The sequence below is a fragment of the Penicillium griseofulvum genome (genome assembly GCF_001561935.1).
Source record: "Penicillium griseofulvum strain PG3 chromosome Unknown contig_92, whole genome shotgun sequence".
NCBI lineage: Eukaryota > Fungi > Ascomycota > Eurotiomycetes > Eurotiales > Aspergillaceae > Penicillium > Penicillium griseofulvum.
The window spans coordinates 305,549-317,019 of NW_024467453.1; the positions used below are offsets into that span (position 1 = coordinate 305,549).

Here is an 11,471-nt window from a genome sequence, read left to right on the forward strand (position 1 = left end):
TGTAAGCTGGAAAGTGTAATATGGCCCCCTGTAGATCATCCAGTTATCGCCACCTGTTGGTTGAGAGACTTTCCGCAACCCTGCACATCGTTACATCTATGACAATCGACTTTACTGCTATAAGCAAGTTGTCCGGTGACGTTTGATTGCAGACAGGGTATGCGAAGGAAATGTCAGACAAGCATAGACTGATAAGCTAGGCCATAAACAGCTAACTATTAAGTTAGGTACGTTACTTCACGATATGCAACTAGCTAAGTACCTTAGTTTACTTACTTTTTGCTATTGTCTAACAGTGGAATACTATATTACTTTCAGCCATGAGCCCATTATGGCGAATGTCCATTTTCAATATTTTGAAAAGGATTTAGCTCGACGTTCAAGCTATAGGTTAAGATCTCGAGCTGGCGAAGAATAACGAGCTCTAGCTACGCGCCCACAATCTGCAGTAGAACGCCATCCAGCAAATAGTTCAATTTTCGCTTAAAGTCACGTCTATATCCAAAAAAAAAAAATGCCTTAGTACGATTCCACACGATGGGGCCTCCTTCTAAGAGAAACGTCGATGCATTGGATGGCCCAGGGGGTGTGTCAGACAAGTATGGCATCAGTATGCTATAAGCAGACAGTTTGCTTTTGTATAATGCCAGATTAATTTTTTAATGGGAATTAATGTAAGATGAATTTGATGCACGAACGGAGTACTCCGTAGATAGAAGGTTCTCCGCAGATGAGATGAAATTGATAGTAAAGCTTGGCGGTGATTATGTGATCTGTTCTTGGCGGAATTGTTATCCTCAGAAGTCTTCTCCTTTTCCTTCTCGGGGTCTCTTGTTTTTGCTAACTTCCAATCTGCTATATCCCTCGATATATTTGCCTTCTTTCTCTTTCTCTATTTCTCACGCTGTCTTTATTTTCGTTCTTAGACTCCATGGATACAATTTACCCCGAATATCATCGGACATACAAAAGTCCATGCGTATATTGATTGGTCAGTTTATCCATTAAGATTCGCTCTATTGTATGTAGTTGGAGAGTTCCAAGGTAGGTAACATCCATGGATATCACTGAAAATATTATGTACTGCCAGATTTTCGTCTTTTAGACTTACCGTCCGCATTTCCGCTGATAGCTTGGTGTCCAATAACAGCCCTGAAGGCCAATATAAAACAGAGATTGGGAGTTTGGACCTGGATGTAGAGCTAAATCATTCTCGAATCGAACATCAAGACCAGTCGCACGTGGCGTTCAAGAGAACTCTCCGAGAACGATGGGCCTTTGCGCCACGCCGTTTCGTTTGCATACTAGCTGCCAAGCGCTATCTCTATGCTATAACAGCGAACAAAGGGGACGTGCATTTCACCTGGACGAGTTGAGTATTTGGTCTTTTGACCCAATGGATGTTATCCTCCTTCCGAATTAGGCCAATGGTCTAGAGATGATCAAGAAATCCACAGTGGGTTATAGGGGAAATGGAATTGCCTTCAACTTTGCAAGTCGTTATTAAAAGAGGGATATATCCATATGATGCAGAAACATTCCGGATATACTATGTTGTACGAGGGATATGCTCAGCCAGGCAAAGGGGCGGAAAAGAAATCCACTTCTAGCTGTATTAACGCTAATTAATGCCTGAAGAAATTAACGTAAAAAGCATAGACTATCTATCAGCTGAGCTTCCGCCGGGCGTAGACTATCAGCAGGGTTTGTATGGAGCAAGGGGGGTACAAATGTATGTTGTACAGGTCAAGGCATAGTTGGGGGCGGCCCTGGGGCAAGGGGCGAAGTGGTAATTGTCGTGCATATACTCCGCATTTGTCGTATTTTTAGTGGAATCTGTATTGCGAGATATCATTGGCCCAATTTGGTTATTCGTATTCATATAGTAACTTCACTTCAATGTTCCCACAGTTCGTGTTAACACGAGATAACATTCACTGCGCCTTTCCGGGTACGAGAGAACACGAAATTCAGTGTAAATATAACTACAAAATTTTTTCATGCCAGTAACGGTTGGGAATCTTCATATTTACTCCGTATCTAAAATGTGCACGACTTACTCAATTAGGAATCTGGGTGTTGATCTTTTTTTTGGCCCCAAGAGGATCGCTGTTTAGCTGCAGTACACTAATCCAAATATCAACAGAATAATCAATTGTGGTCTGACCATTTGGCTTGGATAGTATTTTGAGAAACGCCATGCTCCATAAGGAATCTTGGAAGACCACCTGCTGGTTTCGGGGGCCTAAAAGAAGTGATATCAACCGGGTCCGTAGATCTGCCAAAAGTAATCCCCATTCTTTCTTTTCTGTTTCATCTCGTAACCTCCTATACTTGTAAGAGACAAAATAAAGAATAGATGGGTTCTTTGTTCTAGGCAGCCACAGCCGGAACAAACTATCTTCTACAAAGAAACCCCTACACTTCGTCTCCCCGAGTCTGCATTCACCGAGACACCAATCCACGGTATGTTCTAACACAACTGAAGCTAGGTTGGAGTGCTTTGTTCAACATCGCGCTAACAAAGTGCAAAAGTAGCCTATTCGAGACAACAATGTCCCATCACTGAATATCCACGAGCACTGGAATATGAGTTATTGGTTATTGATGGCGCCTCCTTCACCTCGTGTTCCTCCAAGCGAGAAGACCAAGTCTTCGAAGCAGAAGAAATCACTTTTTCGTCCACCGTCGCTGAAGCTTCGAATGAAGCCATTCGGTCTGGAAGCCCGAGTCACAGCTGTTCGGGGGAGTGTTTCAGTTCCATCGAGTCCCACAGTCGACAAAGACTTGCCGACAATGCCAGTGCAGATCGCGGACACCACCCAGAGCCCCTCTGGAACAATCCCAGGGATCCCTGCTAGCCACATGGCAGCAGACTCAAAAGAGACTAAGGCCCAATCACACGACGAAGGCCACAAAGAAGATATCGCAAGCGGGGAGATCGGGGATATCCAGGCTACCTCCCCGCAGAAAATTTCAGGCACTATGATTGACTTGGAATCGCCTCCTTCTGAAACTGATTCTGAAATTTCTCCATTGTCGAGTCATCTCCCGCCATTGCGGTCAACTTCACGCGTGGCCCGCTTTTTCCCAGAGCTATCTTCACATTTCGCCGTGGTCTCCCCGGTCAGTGCAGATTCCAATATGGACCGCGCCACCGGGCCCTCCTTTTTCGAACGGGAACTGGAAGAACGAGTGCAGAATCTATATCAAAGCTCTTCAGATGTCGCTCCCGATCCACATGGGTCTCCCGATGGACATGGGTCTACCGATCAACCGGAAATTCCCCACTTGTCTTCTGGGTCTGAGGAGACCCTAGATTGTGCTTCGTCGTGCTATAGTCGTCGAAATTCGGTGAGCAGTGTCGGTACCACGTTTTGGGGAGATGATGCACGATACCCTTACAAGACGGCCGATGAGTACTCGATCTTTTCCCCCGTCGCCGCGGGTGTCTTTGACGACTCCGATTCCATCTGTTCCTCACGGCCTTCCTCGATAGTGGCTCCCTCCCACCTGACCGTGTCAAATCCCTTCTCAAATCCCGTCAGCAGAAAGGTATCAATGAATGACCTAAAGAACAAACCCTTGCCACTGGAACCATCTTTCGGGCTAAGCCCAGCCTCAAGTTACCGCAGCGACTCCCCCCTTTCCGCAGCTTCACCACATCCCAGGTCACAATGGTCAACGCAATACTCCAAGAGAGACTCGCTAATCTCGTGGCAACACCCCGGCACAATGAGCCAGGCTGACTCGAAGGAGTCCATGTTACACCATTTGAATACTCACCGACAATCTAAACATCCCTGCCATGCATGCGGACACAGTCAGCGCCAGCCGCAGCGCCAACGTCAAGGTCGACATCGGTCAGATCTGGTGATCGCTGGTCATCGAGCGCGCCATGTCCCAACATTGTCACAGGCTGCCGAGGAACTCGAAGATGCGCTCGCGAACCTTGCTGGTCAAGATTTGTCTCACAAAACTCTATTGATCCTCGATGGGCCATTGCAGATCAGTCGCCATAACGGGGACTTGATTGCTACCCGGCCCGCGCCCCTCCCCCCTTCTACAAAGCCGCACTCACAAACAACGCAAGGGAAATCGACAAACACCAGTCGGGTCAACACGATCAAATCATTAAGCTCAATTCCAGCTAAAGACAAAAGTCTCAAACCCAGCAAGACGGAGGTGAAAAACAAGCCTCGTCGAACCAAAACCGGCAAGGATAGGGAGAGGGAATTGGATGAGAGGGAAGCCAAAGAAGCCGCAAGAATTGCAGCTTTAAAGAAAACACAAAGCATCAAAAAAGACAAATCCAAGAAATCCTTCCTGGGCTTCCGCAAGCAAAGTCAAGGTCTGCGTGATGCAGTTAGCGTCGGCTCACGGTCGGAGGACTCCCTCCACATGACATTGGAATCTTCTACCGATCCCCTCGATCTGGCCCCCACGCGCGACAGCCTTCTACTTCAATTACCTCGTCTGCAAACAAATGGTCTTGAAAATATATTCGATCGCGTTGCGGAAAAAGCAGTGTTATCGGGTAGCCCCGCCCCGGTCGCGATGGAGGGGGTGAAACTAGAGAGACCTATAGCCTCCAAAATCCGCCAGAGCTGGGCTATGGTCTCGACTGCCCATGCAAGCAGCGTTCAACTCACAGAACAGATCTATGAACTTCCCGCTACTCCCCCTTCGCCTTCATCGGCGCTCCCTCGCCAGGTAAAGCACAATGCCACAGTCAATAGCACCCTCCCCGAAGATATGCCGGTGGATTTGATTCTGTCAATTATGCAGAGCATTGACTCTCTAGATGACCTTTTCAATTTTGCCCTCGTCAACAAAAAGATCTACACCGCGTTCAAAAGTCGGGAACTGTCCATGCTGAAAAATGCCTTGTTCAAAATGTCCCCGCCCGCATGGGAAATGCGCGAGATGAGTCCGCCCTGGGAAATGGAGTGGCAGCTACTCATAGATCCCGATTCCCAGGTTCCAGAATACACGCCTACGTTGTACCTGCAGAGGTACGCGCAGGATATCTACACCCTCGCCAAGTTGAAGGCATTGGTGCTTGCGCGGTGCGCTCCGTTCCTGCGTCGCGATACCATTCGTGGTCTGGCTGGCGTTGATAACACCCGTGCTGAGGAGGTCGACGATGCGTTCTGGCGACTCTGGACCTTCTGCCGCATCTTCGGCTGTGGTAAGGGGCGTGAGAATGATATTGCTGGCCAAATGGACTGGTTGAAGGGCGGTGTCCAGGCGAAGAGTCATTTCACATCCGCTTCAACGATGACACAACCTTTCGGTATGAATAATGTTCTATTTGAGCCACCCGAGGGATTCGGGCGTGGAAATCTTAAAGGTCTGTCGCAGAAGCAGATGTACGATCTAACGGAGATCTGGACGTGCATGGGTGTTCTGTTGCAGCCGTTGCATGGAAAGTGCATTGAAGCCCGAAAGGTCGGCATTTTTGATGGCTTGAACGTCCCAGATACCGAACTGGCGCTCGAAGAGACCATTCTCGGTAAGTGAAACAAAACACCCTTTCTGTTCGATCTCAGCTAATTTAGAAACACAGAGGAATGGACGTCATACATTCTCACGCTCGGTCTAGGTGCAGTGTTAACACTCAGCGCTGTCTGCCCGGCCGACACCACCGCCGCCACATTCGCCAAAGCAAAGTCAATCGGCTTGACCAAATGGGAAAAAACCGAAACCGAAGCAAGTCGATCATCATTCCTGAAAGAGGCAGTCTCTCGTGCCTACGAGCTCCAAGAACGTTCCCTCGACAGCCCGACCGAAATCAGCCCGCAAAAGACAACCCCTACCAAAAGCGACCGCGAGATCCGTGAGCGCCAAGCCGGTTTCGCTAACGAGCTTCGTCGTCGTCGTGAACGCGGTTTCGAGCCAGACCCCAACGGCCGGTTTTCTTTCTCTGCTGAACGCCCTATGTCGGAGTTCAGTACTATTGTCCATAATCTCAACGGGTCCATTCGGGATCACCGGCCCATTCCATCTGTGCCTGCTCTCGTTCTTGACAGGTCCTCGACATCAACTTCTGGCTCTGCTCCTCATACCCCGACTCACCTGTCGGACTATGTTAATGCCCCTGCTCCGTCGCATACACCACCACCGCCACCAGCTATGGTTCCTCGGCCTCTGCGGCCGCAGGTGCTGGACCCTGTTGACCGTGCCATTGATATGATGGTTAATGAACTTGGCTTTAATCCGCAAGACGCTAAGTGGGCTCTTAAGATTACAGATACTGGTGAAGGGATTGATGCTCCTGCTGCTGTGCAGTTACTTGAGCGTCAGCGGAAAAAGAATCAGCACAATCCCTTAGGCCAAGGCGATAACCTGATGGCAGATGTTATTAAGCGTCAGAAGTCACAAGAGTCGGGCTGGCGCTGGGCTTGATAGTGTTTTAGTTTGCTTTTTTTTTTTTTTTGTTTTTTTAGCCTGCGTCCCGTTTTCCTTCACGTCATTTATCGATGATTTACTAACACGATCCTTATGTGCTATATACCCTTGTTATTTTAACTTCGAATTTTCATTTGATTTTGATTCATTCTCATAGATCAGTTTTCATTCCGTGTCTCTCTATCGAATTGTGCTTATTCTGATTTAATACTAATCTATTGGTAATACATAAATTGCAATATTTGTTACATGAAATATGTTTCCCAAAGGCCAACTCAGTCTAAAACTCCTATTGTGGTGCGATTCTGATATGAAGATGTATGGTGCATGAGATGGTGCATTTGAGATTTCTTGGTTATAGATTCTCATATTCTCTATGTCAACATATTCTTCAATCAGCTTCAGAAAATACATGTATAGGTCCAAGTCTAGAAATCCCAATAGTTGAGTGGTATTCTTTCCCAGGCTCACCTTGCCAAGTCTAGTACTACTCTCCACAGATCTCCCAGGCGCAAGGTTGAATCGAAACCCGAATTTATCTCAGCAAAGAATGCAACAGCAAAATCTATCTTAAAGGAACGAGGCTAATGTATATTTAATGCAAAAAGGCTGAAAGGGAAGCATAAACTCGTCACATCGTCATATCGGCACATTTTATAGATCCGTGTATATTAATCAAACACCACTCGGCTCGTCGTCGTCCGACTTGTCTGCATCATCACTGTCGCTCCAGCCCTCTGCTTCGAGTGAACGGCCACGGATGCCAAAGCTCAGGATGAAGCCAATGAAGGAGACAGCACCAAAAACTCCGAATGCCAGGGCCTCTCCTTTAGGCTGGATTTTGGCTGTGAGGGAGAATAGTCCTCCGGAGAGGAATGGGCCCACTGCACGTCCAGCTGCGGAGAGAGTCTGTGCAAGACCATTCAAAGCGCCAAGGACGGCATGATTAGGAGCCGAATTTGTGATCTGGAGAAATTTTTAGTTTCAGTGAAGTTTACAGAAAGGAAATGTCGGGATCCCTTACCAGAAGTAGAGCGCTGGTCAGACCACCCACGGAAGCGATGGTCTTGACCAGCAACACGAGGCAAAGTTCGACAGCCATTATAGCCGACTGGCTAGTCAGACCATTGCCAGTTTTGCTCTTGTAACCAATGAAAGGCATTAAGATAAATGAGATGACAAATCCAAATAGGCCTGCGCGGTAAGACCACCGATTACCCATCTTGTCCCGCAGGCGGTTAAAAACACAAATTTGGAAAATGATCGTTACGAATCCAGCGAACCCTTGAGCAAGGCCGATCTCAGATGGGGTGAGTGACCGTCCGGCCGGAGGCTTAGCTTGCGCGAAGATTGGGAATAGCGAGTTGAAAGAGACATTGCAAAGAGCAAAGATCAGGTATGTCAAAAGAAGTAAGAGTGTATCTCGAGTGAAGAGCTCATCCCAAGAGAGTTCCTCGTGGTGGCCAAGGAGGCTTGACACTTCAGACGCAGAGTCTAGGTCACTGTCATGATCATCGGTCTCTATATCATGCGGGCCGTGGGGGTATGGCACTTCTTGCGCGACCTCCACATAGGTCGGATGGCGGGCATTGCCAGTGAATTGCCACAGCCATGAGAACAGGCTGCGGACTTTTTTGCCGATCTTTGGAAGACCTTCTGCATCTTCGAGACTCTCTTCCAGGAAAAGAGCCGTCAAGATGAAGTCCAACAGAAGGACAACAGCGGACAGGATATTTGGTGCAAGGTAGGGATACGGGTTTTCGTTGCCAGTAAAAGGGTTTGTCTCAAAGATGAAGAGTCCTCCTAGAAGGGGTCCCGTTATACCTCCAATTCCATATAGTACTGGGAGGTAAGTGAAAGCCTGCGACTGGTTGCTTCGATCGGTGATTTCTCCGAGACAGGTGGACACCAAACCCTGGTTGCCATTCACCACACCCATCAACGCCTGCACAATTATAGCCTGTACAAGTGTCTTGCAGAATCCGAATGCAACGAAACACAGCGCAGTCAAAAAGGTACCAAGCAGGATCACCGGCTTGCGACCAACACGATCCGATAGCCAGCCCCAGAAATAATTCGTGCTGAATTGAGCCAGTGCAAATGCCGATGCAATGCTTCCCACGTATACGCCCACCTGGGTCGGTTTCACTTCGGGGAATGTCGATGCCATGTGTGGGAGGTATGGACTGATCGAATTCAGGGCCGTTTGCTCCGCCAGTGCAATTATCGCTAGCACTGCCATTTGCCTCTTCGGTAGAGGCGATGAGGTTCCCGGGGGATCAGCGGTGTCATTGTGGGGATCGTGTGATCCGTCTGCGGAGGATTCGGACTGGCCCGAGTTAGGTCGCCCACGCGACTTGGGCGGTGGGGTATCGAAGGTCTGGTAATGCTGCGTGGAGGAGCGGCGATTGAGCGAAGCCCGGTCAGGACCCGTCATTCTGGCGACACACCAGCAAAATCAAGACTAAATATGGTCTTCTCACAAATAACCATGCGATTGGATTTGGGGTCGCGTGGAAGGCCTGATTGTAGACGTAATGCTGTCGAGTGGGAAATTGATGGTATAGTTAACCTGCACTGGTGGGATAATTGTGCAGTCAATAGAATGAAGTTGTATATGCAAGTATAATTAGATGTTCGAGAAGAAAAAGGGTCGAGAAGCTTAGAATGGTTGAAGTTGACAACCGGATCAAGGAAAGACGATGATGATGTAAGCCTCTAGATGCTGAGTCAGTTTGTTCGAGCGCCCATCCCCGGGGCCCGAGGTCGCCAGCTAGCCCTTGCAGTGCTCGGTGTAATTATTTCGGATATCAATGGTTATACTTGCAAAAGCCCAATTCACAATGCCTGTTTTCCCTTGCTCTTTGCCATCGACCTATAAAACTGACAAGGCATGTAAACAGAATGATATCTGAGAAGACCTCTAAAAAGACCATTGAAAGACAACTGTGAATATGTTGTACATCACAGAGCCGCTTATGCGGCCGATTGTTCTTCTCTCACTATGAATCGCGATGATACGGTGAACTTGTTCACCTATTGGCAGCTGAGGTGGGTCGGGTGCGCAGGTGTATGCCAGGACTATGCAGGCATCATACCATTGACCGCAAGTCAAAATATATAGCCAATGGTATGTACCGCTTGGCCACATAATACAGACATGCATCTAATGATCATTGGCCCTTTATCCCACTCAAGGGGTGTATGTAAAGAAGTAATGCAGTCATGAACATGTAGATAATATCTGCCGGCTTTCGCTCTTGCCCATGCCGCTTTTGGCTTAGTAGAACTGGGCACGCCAAGTCATAATATCCCTGAGCATTACCTGACACTGCAAATAATTTTGGCCCATGTTATATTTATCCATCATGGGTTAAGAACGCTATATGCAGCCTTGTGCGTGGTTTTACGAGATCCTCGAAGGCTAGGTATGCCTAACACGAGAGGGTAACTACCGGTGTACTACTCAAAGCCCCCAAATAATAATCCATTAACCTTATACATTGCGAAGTCTATATTAACGATATAGACAGGAGGTCAGACAGCCGGCCAACGCAAGGGAATTATCCATCTCAGTTTTCATTACACCCCTAATGATCTTGGGTGGAGGCATCGATGGCATCAACGCCGCGGTATTCGAAGTACTTGTTCCACTCTGGGTCGTCAATCAGGGCTTGCTTCAGGCTCTTCTCATAAGAGATCGAGAATTCGGGTCCCTCGTCTGATTCAGGAGAGGGATCACGCGATGGGTAGATAATGAGGACGCCTGGAGTCAAGCGGTCGATGAGATGGCGGTACGTGAAAGGCTTTGCAAAGCCAAAGTCGGCGCCTGTGATATTGGCATCCCGATGATCTGTTTGGAGAAGCGACATTGGCGGATGCGAGTCAATGCGGAGATTCAGCGCGCCCTTATCACGCACTGTGGCTACAACATTTAACAGTTGATCTATAGCATCCTGTGTAATGCTGTTGGTCATCTGGCGGACATAAGAAGCTATCTTCGGTAGTGGCCACTCGGAAATGACCTCCGCTGCTGTAGGCGCAGTGACTGGGGCAGTAGATGAGAGAGCTCCAGTCATAACGTTGTGCTGAATCCGTGCCGGCACTTTGGGACTGTGCATTCGCCGCCGCATATCAACAGCTTCTATCCACAATAAGGGGGCCGATAGGTCTGGCTTGAAGACAGGTGCTCGAAGCCGGGTAACAGTGCGCCATATGAAGGCGGAGAACGCGTCATACGTCGAGATCCAAGATCCGTCCGTCGACGTGGGCGACGCGAGTTTCTTTAGCTCCGCTGCCTTGCTCTTAGGCAAGTGGAAGAGCAGCATTTCGGACTCGAGATGATCAGGATTTCGCTCAGGCGTAGGGGGGCCATCTACCAAAGATTCTTCAGGCACAATGGGCTTTGTGACACGTGATAGATCTAGGCACGCAGGGTCCCATGAGGGGAAGGGTGTCTGGTTGACAGTTGCATAGCAGTTTTCAGCTAGCTGGTGGGCAAGCCCGGCCCAGCCCATAACATCATTAGAATAGTGATGATGATGCATAATGAAGACTAATCCACCCCGAATGAAATTAGCCTTATAGGCTGCAACCACCGGGCTACTATCAATGTGAGCCTCTGGTTTTTCGCCGTATGTCATCGGAGGGATACTCCAGCGACTAAGATCACCTAGTGCCGAAGTACAGAAATAGTTTTTGGCAATATCGTCAAAGGATGGGTAGTCATCGCTGTCTTCTGGTGAATCCAGCCATTGGACCACAAATTGTACAGTGCTATCCTTCTTCTTGACAAATGAGTGGCCACCAGAAGGGTCTTTCTCAATGGTACCGCAGATATGTCGGACTTGGCTCAGGGTACGTTCAAGACCAGCCTTCAGCACATCGGCGACTCGAGCCTTGTCTGCATCATCCACCCGAAAGAAGATGGCATAGTTGTTGTAGGTACAAGCAGTCAAGTAGTCAAGGGTTGATACTTTGAAACGCTCCTCCTCCGGATCATTTTCCCAACCCAAAGGGTGAAGCTGAAAAACGTCTTGCTTGGGCATAGCGGTGATTGG

At 48.4% G+C, this 11,471-nt stretch overlaps 3 protein-coding genes across 3 annotated transcripts; 1 reads left to right on the forward strand and 2 right to left on the reverse strand.

The window, feature by feature from the left end:
• Positions 1 to 2,607: 2,607 nt before the first annotated feature.
• PGRI_069170 (uncharacterized protein) lies at positions 2,608 to 6,408 on the forward strand (the record flags this gene model as incomplete). Its single annotated transcript, XM_040794631.1, has 2 exons — positions 2,608 to 5,515; positions 5,570 to 6,408. The coding sequence occupies 2 exons, from the start codon at positions 2,608 to 2,610 to the stop codon at positions 6,406 to 6,408; spliced, it is 3,747 nt and encodes a 1,248-aa protein (XP_040648962.1).
• A 678-nt stretch (positions 6,409 to 7,086) lies between these two features.
• PGRI_069180 (MFS transporter) lies at positions 7,087 to 8,848 on the reverse strand (the record flags this gene model as incomplete). The annotated part of the gene is made up of 2 exons (XM_040794632.1): positions 7,087 to 7,377; positions 7,436 to 8,848. 2 exons carry the CDS (start codon positions 8,846 to 8,848, stop codon positions 7,087 to 7,089), a joined length of 1,704 nt encoding a protein of 567 aa, XP_040648963.1.
• Positions 8,849 to 10,001: 1,153 nt separating this feature from the next.
• On the reverse strand, positions 10,002 to 11,459 carry PGRI_069190 (Transferase; the record flags this gene model as incomplete). Its single annotated transcript, XM_040794633.1, has 1 exon — positions 10,002 to 11,459. One exon carries the CDS (start codon positions 11,457 to 11,459, stop codon positions 10,002 to 10,004), a length of 1,458 nt encoding a protein of 485 aa, XP_040648964.1.
• Positions 11,460 to 11,471: the final 12 nt, after the last annotated feature.